General features: G+C 44.4%; 1 protein-coding gene across 1 annotated transcript in view; it reads left to right on the top strand.

Annotated features, from left to right (window-relative positions):
- LOC123515679 (sodium- and chloride-dependent glycine transporter 1-like) overlaps positions 1-22,945 on the top strand; it is a 41,741-nt gene extending 18,796 nt beyond the window's left edge. The window contains exons 4-11 of the mRNA XM_045274509.1: positions 161-304; positions 1,274-1,478; positions 4,526-4,719; positions 5,478-5,661; positions 5,983-6,220; positions 6,414-6,642; positions 14,176-14,285; positions 22,395-22,945. Of these exons, the coding sequence (XP_045130444.1) occupies positions 161-304; positions 1,274-1,478; positions 4,526-4,719; positions 5,478-5,661; positions 5,983-6,220; positions 6,414-6,642; positions 14,176-14,285; positions 22,395-22,688 (1,598 nt within the window). The 3' untranslated portion in view covers positions 22,689-22,945. The remainder of the gene's footprint in view (positions 1-160; positions 305-1,273; positions 1,479-4,525; positions 4,720-5,477; positions 5,662-5,982; positions 6,221-6,413; positions 6,643-14,175; positions 14,286-22,394) is intronic.
- The last annotated feature ends 285 nt before the right edge of the window (positions 22,946-23,230 follow it).

The following is a 23,230-nucleotide window of genomic DNA, read 5'->3' as shown; positions in this document are numbered from 1 at the left end:
GGCCACAAACACCACTAACAACCCTCCTGCAGGCCACAAACACCACTAACAACCCTCCCTGCAGGCCACAAACACCACTAACCCCCCTCCCTGCAGGCCACAAACACCACTAACAACCCTCCCTGCAGGCCACAAACACCGCTAACTCTCCTCCCTGCAGGTCTGGGCTGGAGTATGGTTGTCTGTGCCTTCTTCGCGTCCATCTTTTTCAACGTCATCCTGGCTTGGTCCTTCTTCTATTTGATCTTCTCATTCTACCCTATCCTTCCCTGGAGTCACTGTGATAATGACTTCAACAGCCCAGGTGAGTCATTCAACTTGTGCTGGAGTGTGCGTGGTCGCCCCAAACATATGCCACATAGGAGTACAAGTCCTGTACTAGTGTATACTCAATAACGTGAAGGCTTAAGTGGTACTTTTCCAAATATCTCTTCCATGATGGAGTGATTACTTCAGTGAATTCATGGATTAGATCAGGTCATGCAACAGACCAGTCACGTATCCTGAAAACAAATCCTTTTCATTGAGTGGATGAATACTTAACAAAATTAGATATTGATGGAAGTCACACCTGAGTTAAAAATGGAAGTTTACTTTCCCTTCCTAGACCAGTACTGTGGAATTAATCGTCATTTCGCTAAGTGTTTGTTTTATGTATCATAGATGATACATAGTACATACTGGTCTCAGGCCTTGTCATGCAGTGTTTTGATAGACAACAAAACATGTGCTACTTTCATCTATAAAAGTACCTCATAGAAAACGTGCATTTGTTTCGAGAATGTTTCCTAAATGCTTACTGAAACTGAAAACAACCATGATGTATTATGTATGGTGAAGTGCTTCCTTCTTTTCCAAACGTTGTTAAAGTATGGCAAAGTATCATGTAGTTATTTGCCTCTCAGTGTGTTGTTACAATTTTCTTTTTTTTTCTTTTTTTCGATAAATTTTATAATTCTTCTCCTATACTAAATACTGTAGTGGTTGACGCTTAGATCAACACACATTGAATAAGTGTAAGTGCCTGTACCATTATGAATTAATATTGAAGTCATTATTTTTTTGTGGAATTTCTGTTGTTTGTATTTGTATTAAACTTAATGATGAGTAGGTTAACTAACAACCTTCTATTTTTCCTTTTCGTTTCTTATTACTCTTGTCCTTTTTCATTCCTCACTTCACGTCATTCTTATCACCTTTCTTAATCGTTCTCTTCCACATTTCTTTTTTTTTCTTCCTCTTCCTTTTCTTTGCCCAATGCTTTGTTTTGTAGAATGTTACTATGAAGAAGGCGCCGCTTTGTGCAGAAACCAGAGTCTCTTCTTCTTCAGTCAGTCATGTCTGTCCCTTGAGGATTACTGTGGCCTGGCAGACTTGCTCCCATTTAACGAGACACACTGCCGCAACTCGGCTAACACTTCCTTAACTTCCACCAATAGAGTGGTCACCAAGATCTCGGCAAGTGAGGACTTCTTCAGGTAAAAAGCGAGGGGGTGAGGAGGCTCCTTCATTATCTAACTGTGTGTGTGTGTGTGTGTGTGTGTGTGTGTGTGTGTGTGTGTGTGTGTGTGTGAAATAATAATGATATATATTGATATTTCGGTTTATTTAATCAGTCAGCTGAAAATTCTACATATCATCATACTTATACATATCCTAATATACTACTAACATTTACACCTTTAGTTTACGCAACCCCACGGTGGCATCTGACATCCCGATGCCCATAGACAGTATGTGCATGGATAGCGCCAGATAAGCCTAGTGACCCAGCACCTGACCCGTGTGTATTTGTTTATTCGGAGTTTGTTCCTCCTAGACAGTAACGAGTCACAACTTTAGACTGACGCCAGGTTCCTAATCACTGCTAGCTGAACAGAAGCCACACACTTGAAAAGAAGCCTTGTCCAAATGACCTCTGAACTGACCCGTCAATCGAACTGGCTCTCTCGATTGTGAGTCGAGCGTGCTACGACTGCACCATCTGATGTGGTATGTGTGTGTGTGTGTGTGTGTGTGTGTTTCACTGTTTGATCTGCTGCAGTCTCTGACGAGACAGCCAGACGTTACCCTACGGAACGAGCTCAGAGCTCATTATTTCCGATCTTCGGATAGGCCTGATACCAGGCACACACCACACACCGGGACAACAAGGTCACAACTCCTCGATTTACATCCCGTACCTACTCACTGCTAGGTGAACAGGGGCTACACGTGAAAGGAGACACACCCAAATATCTCCACCCGAACCCCGGTCCTCTGGCTTGTGAATCGAGCTACCGGGCGTGTGTGTGTGTGTGTGTTAGGGTGTTTCATAAAATCAGACAATATCAGATATTTGTTCCTCATACATGCCTGAGTTCCTCTTGCCAAAATATCATCCCTCTCCTAAATCTACCCTCCTATGATAAAATTTAAGGGTCCCGAGAAATTAAGGTTTTCATGAAAAACTTTTTATAAATAATTGTGCTTTATTTTCCTAACAAAAGAATAATTGGCCAGAGAGCACACATAAAGTACAAAAATTATAAAAAGCAGTCTCATATAGTTACTTCATTATTTCTGCCTTTTGCTTCTTTGGAAATTCTTTTCTGTGCTTAAAGACTGCTTTCAATAAGAACTGTTTGTCTTCTTCTTTTGTTGTTAATGTGGAATTGAACTTTTTGATAAGAGCTATCCCCCGTTCAGCCAAATCATTAACCACAGCCAGGTCATGGACCTTGGCTTGACCTTCAAGGTACTTTGAGTCACTTTCCCAAGACGCAGGAGGATTTTGAGTAAAGGCATCATCAATGTTGAGAGTGGTAAACAGATCCATCGTCCTCGAGGTTACAAAATCAGATAACGTTTTTTCTTTAAATGAGCCAAGGATGTTTTTCCCTCAATACACTTTGCTACTTTCTTCAGTGCTGGCTTTAATAGGTTATCTTGCATTCTTCTTTTTTCCTCTTGGTTAAGTTCTTTATCAAAGAATGCCAAGCCAACCAGTGCCTCTGAGAGGTACCACAAATGTCGCTTCATGGCTGCTTGTGCTTCCTTGGCAACAGTGATGATCACTCCTTCTTCTTGTAATGTTTCCATGTCTTGCAAAACTCCAGATCAACAGCTGGAGCCTGCTCTGCTCTTGGTGCACGACACCAAGCCTTTGCATAGGCCAGGGCAACAAAAAGGCAGATTTCTGTGACACCTTTAAGTTCCAACTCCGTCATCTTGAATTGGTCTTGTAAAAGGTATAGCTTCAATGCATAGATAGCCTTTGCCATCCACCGTGCATTGTGATATGCTCCTGGCTTCCGGAGAGGCACATTAACAGTAGTCTCTTCCCCAAGAAAGAGAAGGACCAGCTGAAGAAGCTCTTTATAGTCATCCCGCTGCTGACAGATAGCAAAAGATTTTCTCACAATAAGAATAGTTTTGTCCCTGAGACCCTAAAGAGGTTCGGCAATAGTGCAGCTAGTTGTCAGGGACCTATCGATTTCATTCCACTGATTCTTGAGTCTTTTAAAGATTTCAATATTAGGCCCAGTGGTGGGGCCCATTGAGAGGTGGAAGGCTTTGGCTAGAACAATTTCATAAATGTGATGCCTGCATGCTAGGTATAGAAGTTGTTTCTCAAGAGCGTCCTCAATCTTGGTGCAGGCACCTGCATGAATTCCAGTGTTCGATGATGTAGTGTCAAATGATAACCCCTTGATTCTATCTGACAGGTGGTGTTCCTTATGCATTCAATGCATACACGTGCTATCTCCGCTCCTGTACCAGCTGGAATTTTGAATCCCAAGCACACACTGATGCATAGGTATTACTTATGCATCAGTGTAATTTATATAACAATTATTATGGAAAACACACACACAGAGACACTAACCTCTCGCTGTGAAGCCTACAACCAGACTAAGCGGTAAGCGCATGATAGGCTGACGGAATGTAAATTCTCGGGACCCCTAAATATTTTCCAATCAGGCTGAAACTTGTTCAAACTTGTTTTCTGAGCCAGTGGAACAAGATAAGCAATGAGGATGAAACTTCCTTACAGTTTTATTTTTCAACCCTCTGTCATGAAACACCCTAGTGTGTGTGTGTGTGATCAGGAGAGAAAATCTACAAAGTATATGCTTTCGTTTTTAATGATAACGTTATTTTTCTCTGTATTACGTCCATCATCGTAAGTGGCTGACTGTAATATAGAATTCACTTGATTTTGTAAAGAATGCGATTTACGCACACACACACCCACACACACACACACACACACACACACACACACACACACACACACACACACACACACACACACACACACACTTTTCTTTCAAGCTGCACCAAACCTAAGCTTTCCATTCTTTGCTAATCTTTTCATGAATGTGTATGAAGTCAATTGGCAACTCCTTGCTCACCGTCAATCACACAAATGTCAACCTGCTACACTGGATTTCTCTTCTCATATCGTGTTTGGAGTGTTTTGTCTTCGATTTCTATTGCTAGGTAGAATGGTTTGCTCTCCCTGCAACTCCTTACGTTTCAGGAATCGTATGTTGCTGATGAGTGGTACCACGTGGGAGGAGATGGGCGGCATGCAATGGGAGCTGGTGGGCTTAATGGCACTTTCTTGCGTGATAGTGAGCGCTTGTCTCTCGCGAGGGATTAGAGCTACTGGAAACATCGTTTACTTCACCGCTCTCTTCCCTTACGCTGTGCTGATCATCTTATTCATCAGGGGTGAGTTATTTATTAGTCCAATAGAGCAGATGTTCCCAATCTGAAAAATATTAGCGTTCCAGGGGGAGAATTTATTGAGAAATAAAAATACTTATTGGATGTGACAAACTTTCTTTCTGAGAAAAATAGACCAACATTTATGCTATGATTGCCTTTGATACTAACTTTGCTCAATATTCTTTATCAAGCTTTCATAATTCGCAATATCTGATAACTGTGCTATTTGAACCTGGCAACACAGGTGTAGCTAGGGCGGATAGTGGGTAGGTCAGTGAGTTCAGTTGTTGCTGCACGGATTGCCAATGACACCTGCTGTTGTTACTCCACTGTCTCCAGATTGGTTCACTTCTTAAACTGAACTGAATGAAGTATGTCAATGGATTGTTTTCTATTGCTGTAGTGTAGATGTTTTTTCAAATTGCGATGTTCTAGTTTAGTAATTATTGATTGTTGTAAGTAACAGTCCTTACTGGTTGTTTACACCAATATGAAATAGGATTGTTTATTCTTTATAATATTTAGTATTTGTTGGTTATTCATAGCATTTTGAAACTTCGTTGATGACTTTTCTTTGTCTATATGAGGAGGGAGCGAGTCGAATCAAAATCAGGTGAACTGAGTTACCTGGCAAAAGGTTGGGAACTAGAGTGAGTTACAGATCTCCAGCACATGTACGTACGCAGCTGAAGCCTTGTGGTGCGTTGGCTGCCACGCTCTGCCTGTATCAGTGGCATTTAGTCATTTATAAACCACTGCAGGAATCACCCTGGAGGGAGCATACAAGGGCTTGGAGTTTTACATCCTGAAGCCAAACATGACCCGCCTGATGGAGGTAGAGGTGTGGTCTGAGGCAGCGGTGCAAATCTTCTTTTCCTTGGGCCTCTGCTACGGCTCCCTTATCACCCTTTCTTCCTACAGCAAGTTCACCTACAACTGCATGAGGTATGACTTGACACTTCTTGGAATACACTTATTGAACTCAAAACTAAATTGGTGGTATGACATTCTTTTTCTTGTATCGTCTTTCTCTATTTGTGTCCTTTTGTTTTCAGGATGAGTGTCATTCTTTGTGGTGAAGTGTTACTGAGCTGGTAAATGTCGATAGAGAGAGAGAGAGAGAGAGAGAGAGAGAGAGAGAGAGAGAGAGAGAGAGAGAGAGAGAGAGAGAGAGAGAGAGAGAGAGAGAGAGAGAGAGAGAGAGAAACATACATATATGCAACATAAAATTTTCTACTGATGTATTTTTTTCTCCTTTCTTTCCAGGGATGCGTTTGTGGTGGCTCTCGCCAACTGCTCTACGTCTGTCTGTTTCGGGGTGGTCATATTCTCTGTGCTGGGCTTCCTGGCCAGCGAGATGGGGGTCGAGGTGAAGGAGGTAGCGGCATCAGGCTCGGGTTTGGCCTTCGTGGTGTACCCAGCCGCCATAAGCCTTATGCCTTTCCCGCAGCTATGGTCTGTGTTGTTCTTCCTTATGCTCATCACCGTCGGCTTCGGTACCCAGGTAATTCTACTAGTCCACGTTTATGTTGTCTTCTAATGTCGCTTATTTGTTCCTGTTGATCGTCTCTTGTAGTGCTTCTTGCTATCAGACACTAAGGTAATTCAATTCTTGCATTCATCATTACAGGTAAGTAAGAATAGCTCCTTTCATAGTTACCACATCTGATTTAACCAATGTAATGTCTTTGTTGTAGTTCAGCATGGTGGAGGCTGTTACCACTGCAATCGTCGACCAGTTTGAGTCGTTACGGAAGAAGAAGGCAGTGGTGGTGGTAGGGACGTGTATCTGCCTCTTCCTGATGGGACTCTCCATGTGCCTTCAGGGAGGAATTTACATGCTGGAGCTGTATGTATTCTACTCGCCGGGCGTCGCTATTCTCATCATTTGTATCCTGCAAGTCATCGCTGTCGTTGGTATTTTCGGTAGGTGGGCCTTTGAGCAATTCACCATAGACACTTTCAAATCAAGTGCTGGACTTGTTAGACTCATGATCCTTGGGAATAGTGTTCCAAAGAGAGGTTCGAAAACCTGTAGTCAGTCCTATATACATCCCATCCTCCTCCTAAAGAATAATAGTAGATCATTGCTAACATTGTATCTGAGCGAACGCAGACTGCGAACTGACTTGTGTGTGTGTGTGTGTGTGTGTATGATATATGGAAACCCCCCCCTCTCTCTCTCTCTCTCTCTCTCTCTCTCTCTCTCTCTCTCTTTAAACGTAAATACATATATAATTGTGCATAAAGGACAGTGGCGTTGATTAAGCTAAAGTTCCTGTTTTCGCCAGGAACTATTACTATATTAAAGTTTTATCAATCAATCAATCATGGGGGGCATATGTCGCGGGGTGCCACTCCAGGCTGTCACGCCTCGTGAGTCTCCACGCAGGTTCCCTTCCCGTGCCAATAACTCCCAGCAAGAGGTATTGACTTGCGGCAGCCTCCATGCCGGGATATCCCTTTCAGAGACAGGAGCGGCTTCTAGGCAGCGTGCCACATGCCCATATAGTAGCAGTTGGCGTTGACGGACTATGCTGGTAATCGGCCTCGAATCAGTCTCATGGAACAATCACTGATTTGACAAAACTCATATCAGCAATACCCCATGATCCTGCGAAGGCACCTAATATCAAAGACATCAATTTGCCTCTTCAGATCGGTGTTCAGTGTCCAGCTTTAGAAGCTTTAGAAATAAAAGTAATGAATGATGATAGTAATGATGGTAATTGTAATGACAATAAGAAATAAAACAATGAGTGATGATAGTAATGATAGCAATGGTGATGACAGTGGTAACAATAACAACAACTTCAATAATGGTGATGGTGATAATGATAATAACAATGACTATATTATGGCGTTGAGTGGAGATATTTAGGGTGGATGGAAACGTGTGTGGTCACCTTCATCTGCTGTGTGGACAGAGGTCTTACCAGTGAGGTCGTTCCATCATGCAGCAGTGACGGAGAAGGTCCTTTGGTGAGAGCTGGAGCGAGACCGTGGCACCTCCAGGAGCAGTTTGTTGCTCTGCACCGTTCTCGAGCAGCGCTCAGATCTCCATGTGGCTCTCATGTCTGTTAAGTGAGGCATGTGACGGATTTGTGACTTGTGTAGCACAGTCAACGCAGAAACCCTTCGGCGATGCTTCAGTGTGTTCCTCAGCATCGGCTCGTCCTCTTGCCTCAGCTGTTGTTGCTCCTGCCACGGTTGCGGGGGGGGAGAGTGCAACTGTCGGACACCCGTGATGAAGCGCTCTGCCCTCCACTGTACTTTGTCCAGTAGGTTGAGGTGGCAACGGGCACTGGACATCTATGTTTTTTTTTTTTTTTACGGTAAGGCCTATAGCGCCTGTAGGCTCATTTGAAGAGTGTATGGAAAGCGCTGTTCAGCTTCCGCCCATCAGTGGCGCAGGCAATTTTATTTATAGTGGTACCCATATTAGGGGTCATATCACCGCCCGAGCTCATCTTGAGTGTAACCACCTAGAACCTGGGTATCATGGTGATATGTAGGTAACTTTAAACCACTCGACAAGTGGCAAAGTGTTTTAAGGCTGTACGTGGTGGGATTTGAACCTACGCGTAGACGTCTGCCCGATCCCACTCTCACCACCTTATCCACTATGCCACCTCCTCCCTGTGAAGGGCGCATATTCCATGATGGGCCTGACCTGAACCACGTACAGGATCAGGAGGCCCTCTGCGTCAAAGTGCCGCCGCAGATGACGCAGTAAGGACACGCTTTTCGAGACACATTCTAGAGGTGACGGTCGAAGAGCAGCCGTGAGTCCACCTCCACGCCAAGGACGTCGAAGCTGTCTTGAAGTGGGATGGTATTGTCTCCCATCATCAACCTCCCCACGCAGCTTGCGTGCGTCCCGAGGAAAGCGTGATATCAACATGGCCTGAGTTTTGTTGGGGGTAAACTTTATTTGGCACCAGTCATCCCAGGCCATGACGTCACGCAGCAGTGCGTTGGCAGACTATACCACAGCCTGTGCCTCCTCCCTCTCGTAGGTCCAAGAGAGGGTACAGTCGTCCGCGTACGCAATAGCTGATGGAATTCTCTGCAGGAGGTCATTGAAATAAATATTCCACAATATGGGTCCCAGGATTGACCCTTGTTTAACAGAAGCCTCCACAGGAAAGCTGGCTGATGTGTGACCGTTCACCACGACACGGAGACTCCTGCCCGTCAAGTAGGTGGAGAGTAGGTGCAGTGGGTCCCAGGAAATGCCAAGCTGCTCAAGCTTAGCTGTCATTCCCCTGTGCCACATGATGTCTAAGGCACCAGCTATATCTAGGACGATGACAAGTGAATGCCGGCCAGCATCCAGAGCATTATACCAGGGCTGTGATAGAGGGAGGAGCAGTCGGAGGTGGAGCGTCCTTTCCTGAATCCGAACTGCCTTGGCAACTGAAGGTGGTAATCATCCAGGAATCTTGTCACCTGCTCGCCGATGATTCTCTCGAACGTTTTACTGCCCACCAAGAGGAGAGAGATGGGTCAGCAGTTTTTCAGCTCCGACCTTTCCCTCTTTTTATGTACAGGTTTGACCTTTGCCTCCTTCCATAGAGACAGCCACACCCTGGACACTAGGCACTGGCGGAAGATGTTGACAAGGGGCGTGGTAAGCTCATCCACGCAGTTTTTCAGAAGATGAGGACTGATACTGTAAGGACCTGGAGCTTTCCTGACGTTAGCACCTTTCAGGTGCCATCCGACAACGTCACGTGAAATCACCACAATTTCCATACCTGTAGCAACAAGATGTGGAAGAGGTCGCTGTGGTACAGTGGATCCATGCGTGCTTTGAGGTCCGAGGGGTCTCCAAGCGCACGTGTTCGAATCCTGTCCACGGTCTGAGTGTAATTTGAGCTTTCTCACTCAGAGCAATGGTTTCCCAACGGGTGGGCTTTGAGATAGGAGCTACCCTAAAAAAGTATCCCCTTTAGCCCATAAATTCCCGTGAAAAGCCCATATGGTATAAATAAAAAAAAAAAAGGTGGTGGCTGCCTATCAGGTTCTGGTGTCCTCATCTTTTCGCTGGGCAGGGATGTCAGCTTTTTCTTGGCTGCTGATAGCCAGGACCCCACTAGACTTTGTGAGAGCTGGCAAGCATTCGTTGTAGGTGACACCCTGGTTCACCTTCACTAAACTCCACCAACACTTCGGGCTCAGCTGGTTGGAAGACAGCATCCTCCTGTTCTCCTCCCATCTTGTTTTCGCCCATTTCGCTGTTCGTGTCATGGCTTTGCATGCAGCGCGGTGCAAAGCTTTGTTTCTCTGGCTGGGGTGTCTCTTGTACCGCTGACACGCGCTGTACTTTTGCTCAGCATCAATTCGACAGCGATACCCAAACCAGGGGTGGTCCTTAGGGCTCGTTGTTTAGGTACGTGGTTCTGCTGTAGGTCGAGGAGGACGGTAGTGAAGGTATGGACGTCGTGGTGCGGCTCGCCGATTAACACTAAATCCCACGGGTACGCGTTCAGGGTACGTCTTGCAGCATTCCAGTCAGCGCGGTCTCAGAGGCAGATGGCCATGTAACACTCCTCCTCACGTGATGAGGCGCGGATAAAGGTGGAGAGAACGGCGAGGTGGTCGAAGGTACCCAAGAAGTCCAGTGGGCTGCACTGAACACTGTCACCTGCCAAGTCAGTCAGCACAGGGTCCAAGGAGCCTCCACGCAGTCCCCAGGTCGGACTGCCCCTCTGCTGTCGACCTTGGGTGTCTTGACACTTCATCTAATATTTTCACTATCAATTTCTGCAACATTCGTGGCCTTCGTTCTAATTTTCAATCTGTGGAACACCACCTCTCCTCTACTAAACCTCATCTTCTCTTCCTAACCGAAACACAGTTGTCTGTGACTACTGACAGCAGCCCCTTTTCTGTTCCCTCCTACTTGCTCTATCCTCATTTTCAATCCAAAGCTGGATGTTGCGCATACGTGCGTAACGACACCACTTGCTCTCGTGCCCACAATCTTGAATCTTCAGAATTTTCTACCATCTGGCTAAGACTTCAATGTCACTCTCTAACTAAATTCATCTGTGCTGTATACCTCTCACCTAATTCCTCTGACTATGTAAAATTCTTTGACTATTTGACTTCCAAGGTGGAGCACATCTTATCTCACTTTCCTTTTGCTGAGATCTCCATTTTAGGGATTTCAATGTTCACCACCAGCTTTGGCTTTCATCTTCTTTCACTGACCAACCTGGTGAACAAACCTTCAACTTTGCTATCCTTCATGACCTAGAGCAGCTAGTGCAGTTCCCTACCCGTATTCCTGACCGCCTTGGAGACACGCCCAACATTCTTGATCTTTTCCTAACCTCCAACCCTTCTGCTTACTCTGTTAAACTTTCCTCTCCGTTGGGCTCCTCCGACCACAATCTAATTTCCGTTACCTGTTCTATCACTCCAGTGCAGCCTCAGGACCCGCCTAAGCGGAGGTGCTTCTGGCATTTTAACTCTGCTAAGTGGGAGGAACTAAGGCAGTACTATTCTGATTTCCTTGGGATGATTATTGTTTTCATGTCAGAGATCCTTCTCTTTGTGCCGAGCGCATAACAGAGGTGATTATCTCTGGCATGGAGCTATACATTCCTCATACTTTCTCTAACCCTAAAGCTAAAAAGCCTTGGTTTAACTCTGCTTGTTCTCGTGCTGTCAATGATAGAGAGGCGGCTCACAAACGGTTCCGTAGCCATCCAACTGCTGAAACTCATGCCCTATATATTTCTGCCCGTAATCATGCCAAATCTATTCTCCAACTTACTAAAACTCTTTCATCAATAGAAAATGTCAAAGTCTTTCCAATTCTAACTCCTCTCGAGATTTCTGGCATCTAGCCAATAATATCTCTAACAACTTTACTTCTTCGTCTTTCCCTCCTTTACTTCATCCAGATGGCTCTACAGCTGTCTCTTCTTTTCTAAAGCTGAACTCTTCGCTCAAACCTTTGCTACCAACTCAACTTTGGATGATTCTGGGCATATTCCTCCTACTCCTCCACCCTCTGACTACTTCATCCCTAAAATTAAAATTCTTTATAAAGACGTTTTCCTGGCCCTCTCTGGCCTTGATTCTCGGAAGGCTTACGGTCCGGATGGAGTCCCTCCTGTTGTTCTCAAAACTGTGCTTCCGAACTCGCTCACTGCCTGGTCAAACTCTTTCATCTGTGTCTCTCTACTTCTATTTATCCTTCTTGCTGGAAGTTTGCTCACATTCAACCTGTCCCTAAAAAGGTGACCACTCCAATCCTTCTAACTACCGCCCTATAGCTTTGATTTCCTGCCTTTCTAAAGCCTTTGAGTCTATCCTTAATAGGAAGATAATGAGGCATCTATCAGCTCACAACCTTCTCTCTGATTGCCAGTATGGTTTCCGTAAAGGCAGATCTACTGGTGATCTTCTTACTTTCCTAACTGAATCTTGGTCATCCTCTTTTAGGGACTTCGGTGAAACCTTTGCTGTCGGCCTTGACATATCGAAAGCCTTCGATAGAGTCTGGCACAAATCTTTAATTTCTAAACTACCCTCCTACGGATTCTATCCTTCTCTCTGTACCTTCATCTCCAGTTTCCTTTCCGATCGTTCTATTGCTGCTGTAGTAGACGGTCACTGTTCTTCCCTAAAACTATCAACAGTGGTGTTCCACAGGGTTCTGTCCTATCACCCACTCTCTTTCTATTATTCATCAATGATCTCCTAAATCTGACTCAATGCCCTATCCACTCCTATGCTGATGATACCACCTTGCATTATTCAACAGCGTTCAACAGACGCCCAACCCAACAACAATTAAATGACTCAAGGCGAGATGCTATAGGACGCCTAACTTCTGATCTTTCACTTGTTTCTGATTGGGGCAGAGAAAACCTGGTTTTGTTCAATGCCTCAAAAACTCAATTTCTACAACTATCTACTCGACATAACCTTCCAGACAACTATCCTCTCTTCTTCAATAACACTCAACTTCCCCTCTCCTCTACATTAAACACACTCGGTCTATCCTTCACTAAAAATCTAAACTGGAAATTTCACATCTCTACTCTTGCTAAATCAGCTTCCAAGAAGTTAGGTGTCCTGTGGCGTCTTCGTCCATTTTTCTCTCCCTCCCAGCTGCTTGCTCTGTACAGGGGCCTTATCCGCCCGTGTATGGAGTATGGCTCTCATGTCTGGGGGATCCACACACAGCTTTACTAAACAAGGTGGAATCTAAAGCTTTTCGTCTTATCAACTCTTCTCCTCTAACTGACTGTCTTGATTCTTTAAGTCACCGCCGCAATGTTGCATCTTTATCTGTCTTCTACCGCTGTTTTCATGCTGTCTGCTCTTCTGAACTTGCTAACTGCATGCCTTCCCCCCTCCTGCGGCCTCGCTGCACAAGACTCTCTACTTCTTCTCATCCCTATTCTGTCCATCTTCCTAATGCAAGAGTTAACCAGTATCTTCACTCCTTCATTCCCTACACTGGTAAACTCTGGAACTCTCTACCTGTGTCTGTATTTCCACCTGCCTATGACTTAAACTCTTTCAAAAGAGGAGTGTCAAGACACCTCTTACGTTAACTGGACCCTCCTTTTAGATTTTTTGTTTTTCTTTCTCCTACTTTCCTCTTAACAGGGCCTGGCAACCAGCGGGATTTTTTTTCCAACACTTTGTTTTCCCTTGGCCAGTGCCCTTGTAATGTAAAAAAAAAAAAAAAAAAACACTGGTGTGTAGGGAAGTCTACATGGTTACGTTGTTCTTGCATCACTGTCAGCTTTGTGAAAGCCCTCATGATAAGGTACTGGTTGAGGTCTCCTACTATAGCAATGTTCTGACAGTTATGGGCCGCCATGATGCCGTCCAGGTGATTAGTGAGGTAGGTTAGTGGCTCTCTCCCCTGCCACTGAGGTCAGTACATGACACACAGCAGCAGGGCGTTCCTGTCCTCTTTTGGTGTGTCTGTTGTCAGGGCGTCAATTTGGTGTCCTCGCGACGACATACAGCTAAACTGCATCCCTGTCCACCGTGTCGGTAACGCCCCATTCAATGGGAGAAACCGGCGATCCTTTCACAGGTGGTAACACAGCTGTCATCCAAGAAGGTTTCTACCGCCACCACTATGTCGGCGTATTGCTTAAAAGCAGTGCGTGTCAGCTCTCCAACTTTGGTCCTGAAGCCACGAACGTTGGCCGTCAGGATGGTGAGAGTGGTGGTGGTGGTGGTGGTGGTGGTGCTGGGGGTGGTGGTCATTTTTCTAACGGAACAGTAGTGGGATGGGATGGGGGGTGCTGAGTTCTTCCCCCCCCCCGTCTCTCTCTCTCTCTCTCTCTCTCTCTCTCTCTCTCTCTCTCTCTCTCTCTCTCTCTCTCTCTCTCTCTCTCTCTCTCTCTCTCTCTCTCTCTCTCTCTCTCACACAAAAGCTTGCATTGCATGTCACTGAATTCCTGCGTCTTTCAGGTTTCCGCAATGTGTTCGCTGCGCTTGAGGAAATGAAGATGAACGTCAGATTGCCTCTACGTATCTACTGGGGAGTTACTTGGCTTTGTCTGACTCCTGCTTCTCTCCTCGTAAGTATCTAATGTGGGAAGCGCTGTTAAGCTTCCGCCCGTTAGTGGCGCAGACAATTTTAGAGTGGTACCCATATTAAGGCCCATATCACCACCTTAGCGCGTCTTTGGTGTACCCACCTAGAACCTGGGTATCATGGTGATATGTAGGTAACTTTAAAGCACTCGACAAATGGCATAGCTTTAAAACGGTATGTGGTGAGATTCGAACCTACGCGTGGACGTCTGACCGATCCCCCCGCTACCAGTGTAGCCGTTTTGGGTTTTTAGACATTTTTCTAGCTGTTGGCTTTGGGTCAACTCAACCAAATCTCAAGAAATCGTATTGGAAATATTGGGGAGAACTTCTCCATGGAAATTGAGGTGAATAAAGTTTGTGACTGGGTTCAATGGTGGCGCTCTGAACGTTGGTGCAAAGTTAAGTTTTATTTAAGATTCATTTGAGGCATTTCAAGTGTTGTTTATAAACTTCCGTGGTTGAATTTGGCTGTCCCTCATTCTCTGAGTCCGGGAACACTGAGAAGCATACTTGAGTATTGATGTGCAGAAAGGTGGGGAGGTGGGAAAAGGTGCGTCTCGCAAAGGATTTTTGAAATCAGAAGAAAGAAAACATCCAGACCAGTATGTCCTGCACATCCTGACTTGCCATATACTTTAACTAACACCTTCAATATTAAAGGATCACTGACCCTACCAACAACACCGAAATCTCCGAGAAACGATGTGTAATCTTTACGAAAGGCACCACAAGACATAATCATATTGAGGAGGAAAGGCTGCCAGACCATTACGAGTATGTGTCACCTGTTCGGAATAAAAGATTCTTTCAGGATAAACAAAGGAAACATTAATTGCTCATTGTAAAAAGACAACTTTCTTTTCATACCTAGTAACGTATTGTTACTTTATGTTTGAAAATGCGAACATTTACACCAAATTTCATTGGATATTATTATTTGGGATAGGATTTTTTTTTTTTCAAAGTTTTATATCAAACACCAATTTAAAACAAATAGAAAGCAATTTAAAACAAGCAGATTAAAAAAATTACGTGTTATTGTAACGAGAAACAAACATCACAGCTAGACGAAATCTTTTTACTGATTACAACTTCCTTTGCTTGTTTATCGATAAATCAAATATCAAAACAATACAAACTCCACTAATAGAAGAAAACTCATAATATGGAGCTAAAGTCATGTTCTTGCTCCTCTCTTAAAAACTCCTCTTTCATTCCCCACACACTCCTCTCTCATTCTCTTCACACTCCTCTTTCATTCCCCACACACTCCTCTCTCATTCTCCTCACACTCCTTCCTCATTCCTCACACTCCTCCTTCCTCATTCCTCACACTCCTCCTCCCTCATCCCTCACATTCTTCCTCTCTCATTCCTCACACTCCTCTCTCATTCCCCTCACACTCTTCCTCCATCATTCCTCACACTCCTCCTCCCTCATTCTCCTCACACTCTTCTTCCCTCTCCCCAACCTCCTCCACCTACTCCTACACAGAGAGTCTTTAAATCACCTGATAACACCTGCAAAACACTCAAAATCGCACAATATGTGACGGGATTCATTACCTTATTCTTGGCGGGTCGGGAAGGCACCAGCGTGGGACTTGGCGGGGTTCACCGGGGCTGGACAGATGGAGGCGCCAAGGATGCTTTGGTCTGGTGTTTTGTAGTGACAGTGGTGGTGGTGGTGGTGGTGGTGGTGGTGGTGGTAGTCGTACGGATGGTGTGGTATGATGTGGGGAGTTAATGTGTAGTGGTGCTGTGGTGTGTGGTCGTATCTGGTGGTAGTGTGTGGAGGTGGTGTCTGGTGGTGCTGTGGTGTGGTGGTATTGTTGTGTGTGATGGTGTCTGATGTGATGTGGTGGATTGGTGTGTGGTGGTGTGAGATGGTGCTGTGGTGTGTGGTGATGTCCAGTGTAGTGCGGTGGATTGGTGTGTTATGGTGTAAACTGGTGCTGTGGTGTATGGTGATGTGTGGTAGTGTGTGGTGGTAGAGTCCAGTGGTACTGTGGTGGTGATGGTATTTGGTGGTACTGTAGTATGGAGGTGTTGTGGTTTGTGGTGTTTATGTGGTGGTTGTGTCTGGTGTTTGTGTGTGGTGGTGATGATGGTGTGGTATGGTGTGTGGGGTGCACTGTTAACATTACGCTTCCACAAGATTAACTGCCCTATGTCTGTGTGTGCATGTGTGTGTGTGTGTGTGTGTTAATCAGAGGTGAGTCAGAAAGCTGTATGTATAATTGGAAACTTAACTCTTAAGTTGATACCTGCTGTGTGTCTGTGTGTGTGTGTGTGTGTGTGTGTGTGTGTGTGTGTGTGTGTGTGTGTGTGTGTGTGTGTGTGTGTGTGTGTGTGTGTGTGTGTGTGTGTGTTCGTGAGTGTGCATCGACACGTTACTTCAATTATTACTGTATATGCATATAAGAATGTATGTATATATGTCCCTTGAGCTTAGCTAGACTTATGTGTTTCCCGGCTCCGTAGTTGACGAGGCAGTCTTCATGCCCTTACCTTTAGCTAGATTCACATGTCAACGCAGGGATCTTAATGACTAGTTAAATATCCTAGGCAAGAAATCGTGACGTGTCAGTTAATCTATACTTCCTTTGTCAACCCCGCTCCATGTTCCCCTTCCTTTTCCCACTCCATCATTGTTGCTACATTTCTAACTCCCGCCTTTATCACCTCCATCTTAACCTCTCTCTCTCTCTCTCTCTCTCTCTCTCTCTCTCTCTCTCTCTCTCTCTCTCTCTCTCTCTCTCTCTCTCTCTCTCTCTCTCTCTCTCTCTCTCTCTCTCTCTCTCTCTCTCTCACACACACACACACACACACACACACACACACACACACACACACACACACACACACACACACACACACACACACACACACACAATTAACTTCTCTGCTTCAAAGCTGCATTTGCCTTGGAGACGTTGAATGTACTTTCCCTATCTTTATGTTCCTTTGGGTGTCCTAGAAATATTTGTGAGAATAACCTCACGTGTTTGTCTGCTGACCTGTAAGTCCTAAACAATATTATTTAACTGGTGTACTATTCTTTGAACAGTTTTCCATACACTCTAACTCCGTCCCTGTGGGCACAGATAGTTCAAAGCCCGGTGCTACCGCAAAGATGGACAATATAACATGTGCTGCTGTCCGTCCAAGGACATACGTACACATATGTTCATGTGCGGGGGTGTCGCTCAAATGCTGCACCAGTCAGATGCATTAAACGCCACTCACACATCAATCAATACCTTAGGTGCCGTGAAACACAACCATACTGTGATGAGTGTTTAGTTCTCGTGACAGTACTCGTACGACACTCTCTAGTGCAGCTGCAGGAGTGATATCTTTTTCGATGTCGCGGTGAAGGTGGGACTTTCTGGATCTCGCGGATAATCATAGGGTTTCCCCGGGATACAATATTCTCATGTCTGTGGTTAAAGTTTAGTAATGATAGGCTAAAAAACGTAACATTACCCATGCATCGGGATGACCTGGAAGCAAGTGAGGCAAACGTCCTGAGTCAGTGGAGTCATTGTCTTGGCAGATCACAACGAATGTCAAACACCAGTGGCGTCAGTCTTTTGAATAGGAAACAAACAAAAAGCAGCTGTGCTATTCGGAGCCGGCCATCACACACTTCAAATTAATATATTCAGACAAATCCTTTCAATATGTCGTACTTCACTTCTCGCTCATTTATCCCATTGCATTTTATATATATGCACATTTCAGTGATATATATATATATATATATATATATATATATATATATATATATATATATATATATATATATATATATATATATATATATATACACACACACACACACACACACACACACACACACACACACACACACACACACACACACACACACACACACTCTTACCATGTTACGACATTACCGGTGTGCTTTAAATAGCTATACATTAACGTACCATCTCCATCTTGGATGCTGTGAACATTTTGGGCTGGCGCCGTAAGACCACGCTGTTGTGACGCATTAAATCAAATCAATATGTCAATCAGTCTATGAATCAATTCTACTAATGAGAAGGAACCGCTGTTAGCCATCACTTGTATTGGGGAGAAGAGCGCCGTTGTTGCCACTTGTACTAGTGAAAGATTGTCCACCGTTGCAACCACTTGCATTGATGAGAAGTAGAATCTTGGTCACCGCTGGAGTTGATATTGGTAGCTGTGGCTTGGAGTGAGAGGCTGGAGACTTGCGTAGTCCTTTGAGTGTTACGAGGCGTGGGAGTTTGATAAACACTCTTGATGCTTGGCTCTTATATTTGGTAATTATAACACTTGATATACAGCACGGCTGACGATAGTATCTTGATTTGAGGTGATGAGGTGAGCGTGCGACTTGAAATTTAGTGACAGTGAGGCGCCAACGTGAGTCTTGAGAGTTGAATGAGAGAATGGCGCGAATGAGAGAGTGAGTCAAGAATGAGAGCGGAAGGTGCCTGAATGCGACTGTGCCTCAATGCGAACGAGAGCGAGAATGATGCGATGAGTGTTTTTATGTGGAATGGTAGATCAGAAAGCAGAGGAAGGAAGGTGACCAGTGGGGAAGCTGGAATAGGCAGATTTTGGCCATTGAGAAGAAAGGAAGAAAGAAGCAATCAGGTGACTGAGATGGACAGATTTGGCACAGTGAGAAGAGAGAAGGATGGAGAGGAAGATGCGTGACCTGTAGATACTCCCCAGGGGAGAAGAGGTCCCCAGGGAGAGAGAGAGAAGGTATGATCTGACCATTTTATGAAGATCGATTAGGCGTTGGTTTTTCCGGGGATTTCGCAGCCTGCGGCCCTGTCACACATGTACCAATATGCACCTCAAGTAAGGTACTTAATACTTCGTAACTGAATAGTGTTGTAGTACATATACATTGTGATGCTCTAAAAAGGCAATTTAGAGTAATTTGTGTTTATTTTTATATATATTTTGCATTGTTTTTTGCAAACACAGCAATACTTGACAACGTTTCCTCCGAGCGTTGTCACATCCCTTTGAGTGACCGAGTGAGATCACAGGTCAAAGTGACCGTGTCAATCCATGAGTCACTTCCTCTCCCGCTACCACCCAGGATGAGAGAGAGAGAGAGAGAGAGAGAGAGAGAGAGAGAGAGAGAGAGAGAGAGGCAGCTTGAGTGGCTGACAGGCAGATTCTTTTCTCAAATTTTAGTAATTTATAAGTATAGATATCTAATAGAAATATATTTGCATGAAATGTAAATTCTATATGGAGAGAGAGAGAGAGAGAGAGAGAGAGAGAGAGAGAGAGAGAGAGAAGATAGAGAGAGTGTTGTTTTAAGATACACGTGTGGAAGACAGAGAAGCAGAGATGACACGTGACTACAATCACGAAGAAGGGAACAAATGATGACTCATACAGAGAGAACACGTGACTACAGTCATGAAGAAAAAGGGATCAAATGATGACTCAATCGTCGTCATTGTTACTATCATTACTATTACTATTATTATTGTTATTATTGTTATTATTATTATTATTATTATTATTATTATTATTATTATTATTATCATTATTGTTATTATTATCATCGTCATCATCATCACCATCATTGTTATTAGTATCATCGTTATCATTCATATGATAATAATAATAATAATAATAATAATAAAGATAATTATTATTACTATTATCATCATCATTGTTATTAGTATCATTGTTATCATTCATATGATAATAATAATAATAATAATAATAATAATAATAATAATAATAATAATAATAATAATAATAATAATAATAATAATAATAATAATAGGCTGTGGATGAACGGAAGTGCTCGGCACAGTGGTGTTCCCAACTTTAATGCTATCTCATGAATTGGCAAGTAACTTTGTGGAGCATTTTGAACCCAAAGCCCATGCAGGATGTTCAGGTGATTCGAGGAGTAGTAGATGGCCAATACGGTTATGTCCGTGTCATTGGCATGTATGACAACCCTTTCTATCCCGTCATGTTGTGCACTGTGTATCGCGTGCAAGAAGACCCGCGTATCTGCCTCTTCTTGTGTCGAGTTCAGTTCAGTCACAGGTTGTACATTGTTGGGTGTGATCAGCAGAGTTTTCGTTTTGTCACAGAAGCCTCCACCAAGGTAGACTTTGGTCGGCCCTTGAGCCGATCCATCAGTGAACCACCACTTGCTCCATTCTTCGCAAAGGAAGTTTAGTAGCTCTGATTTGTTTTTGGACAGCCCGAAGAAGTCTTGTGGATCTGGAGTCTCAAAATGTGCCTTGACTTCGTATGTCTTTCCCCGTGTTGATTTGTCATACCTCTTCTGCCTTTCCAATGCTTTGATGCTGCTGGAGGAATAACTGTCACAGCAAATATGTAACACATCTGTTGTTGCAGGCAAGATACTTCTCAAATTTCTGCTGTAACGATGTGCAACATCTCCAAACGTTTCGCCCTTTTGAAACGACCATTGGCGTACCACGTACATGGCATCGACAACCACTGCAGTTTGTTTATGCTCATCAGGAAGGCAGGCTGTGGGTTGAATTCCTGTGTCGTCTTTGATTGCCTTGACAAGACTGGCCTTCGTACCAGAGCGCATTTCCCCATCTTCTGTGAATAGAGCTGGGGGTGTTTTGCTACACTCGTGGTCACCAATGAAACTGATGACATCAACGTCTCCTCCACTTGCGATCACTTGAGTTATGCGCAGAAGCGCCGAGACTTCTTCACTTTTTCCAGCTGAAGCTTTTGTCTTGGTCTTTTTGGGTTTCTGGTTTTGTGTATGGAAGGTTTGAAGGTTTACCTTGACAGTTGCAGACTTCTTGCTTTCCAGAGCATCGTTCAAGGCCTTTGTTCCCAATTCCTTCACAGATGTCAGGTGATTTTTCACGGTGTCATCTGCACATTCTCCACTGGTTATATTGATGAGGTTCATCGAAGTTGATGTGTATGGATTCACTTCAATGGCTGCTACAATTTTAGTGACCAATTCATTATCATGTGCTACGCGCTTGGGACCTGACTCATGGTGTGGCTGCGTGCTGTTGAGATGCAGCATTGACCTCAGTTCGGCAGATACACTTGCAGTGATAGGTTTTGTGTAAACCCATTTACTTCGAGCAGCTTTGTTGAGCGTAATCCCGTCCAGTCCGCTTGCTTCTTTCGCATCAGCATTGAAAGTTTGCTCCAGGAGCATATCTGGGGAAACTCCATTGTGCTCGCCTGCAGCGTGTCTTCCAACGAACGATCCCTCCATGAACTGTGTTTCTACATCTGGTGCGGAATCGGACAGGTTTTTCATCTCAGCCAAGTACAGGGGCAATGATTGCTGGGCATACTTGTAATGCCCAGCTGCCGCAAGGTAAGGAAGCATGTTTGCACACTCGTGTAAATGTCCCTTCCAGTTCGCTTCCCTCTGATAGAAGATGAATCTTTGAAGGATATCTGTCATCGTCAAAAAGTTCCTCCAAAACACGCCTGTTGGAAATTTGTCGAATGACTCCTCAAATTTCGCCAGTTGTGCTTTCAGTACCTCCAGATGTGGGCGGGCCTCTCCAACTTGTAGTTGCAGAACACTTTTGTCACTTTGGTTCTGAAGGAGAGTTTTCAAAATGGAAATGTGGCAGTTTTTATGCATTTTTTTTTCATTGTAGTTGTAAAATCAGACTCCTCGAATATCAAAACATAGAAAACGAACTTTCATTCATGTTTCTATCGCAAATAGTTGCAAAGTTATGACAGTTTGTATATTTTCAGACATCGGTGGCGGCCATCTTGGATTTTGCCAAATATCTTGCTTCCAGTAACCTTTTTGCAAGGTTGTGCACCCAGAAATTGATTTTATATGTCCATAGACTCCAATGGCACTTCACAACCTTTTACAGCAGGCGAAACACATTTTACCAAAATTTGGTCATTTGGCCCTCTGGGTAATTACTGTTATTGATAATGCCATTAATATCATCATTGCAAATATTTGTGTGCTTTTGAATGCACGATAACCAAATTCACCTCTCTCTCTCTCTCTCTCTCTCTCTCTCTCTCTCTCTCTCTCTCGTCCGTCCGTCCGTCCGTCAGCTCATCACGGTGGTCTCCTTCACTGACATCGTGCCAGCCTCCTGGGAAGAGTACGTGTTCCCGGACGCCATGCAGGTGCTGGGGTGGCTGCTGTGCTGCTGCCCGCTGGCCTGTGTTGTGGTCGGCGCCGCTTACGCTGTGGCTACTAACAAGGGAGGGCTCCTGGCTCTCTTCAAGACCACGCCTGAGTTTTGTCCAGCGAGTCAGAGAGGAAAACTGAAGGAAGAGATGAATGGGAAGTTTCAATATTCGTGCAATAATGAAGTATTTACGATACAGTCTGAGTCCCCATGAGGATTGTGTGTGTGTGTGTGTGTGTGTGTGTGTGTGTGTGTGTGTGTGTGTGTGTGTGTGTGTGTGTGTGTGTGTGTGTGTGTGTGTGTGTGTGTGTGTGTGTGTGTGTGTGTGTGTGTGTGTGTGTGGGTGCTTTATGAGGGTGACAGTGACACTGTCACCAGAGAGAGAGAGAGAGAGAGAGAGAGAGAGAGAGAGAGAGAGAGAGAGAGAGAGAGAGAGAGAGAGAGAGAGAGAGAGAGAGAGAGAGAGAGAGAGAGAGAGAGAGAGAGAGAGAGAGAGAGAGAGAGAGAGAGAGAGAGAGAGAGAGAGAGAGAGAGAGAGAGAGAGAGAGAGAGAGAAATGCCACTGAGGCGCCAGTTCATAAAAAAAAATATAAAAAAAGTATTTATCCAAGTTTGTTGGGAGAGTGTTTTGAAAGTTGGCGTGTGTAAGGCTTCAAGTTACACGTCGAGAAGCAGACAGAGTTCCAGAGCTTACCACAAAAATAGATGTAATATTGAACACAGTGGGAATCTGCTGCATTAGAGATGTGGACCGAA

This window comes from Portunus trituberculatus, chromosome 39, assembly GCF_017591435.1.
Source record: "Portunus trituberculatus isolate SZX2019 chromosome 39, ASM1759143v1, whole genome shotgun sequence".
Taxonomy (NCBI): Eukaryota; Metazoa; Arthropoda; class Malacostraca; order Decapoda; family Portunidae; genus Portunus; species Portunus trituberculatus.
This window is presented reverse-complemented; position numbering and strand designations above follow the sequence as displayed.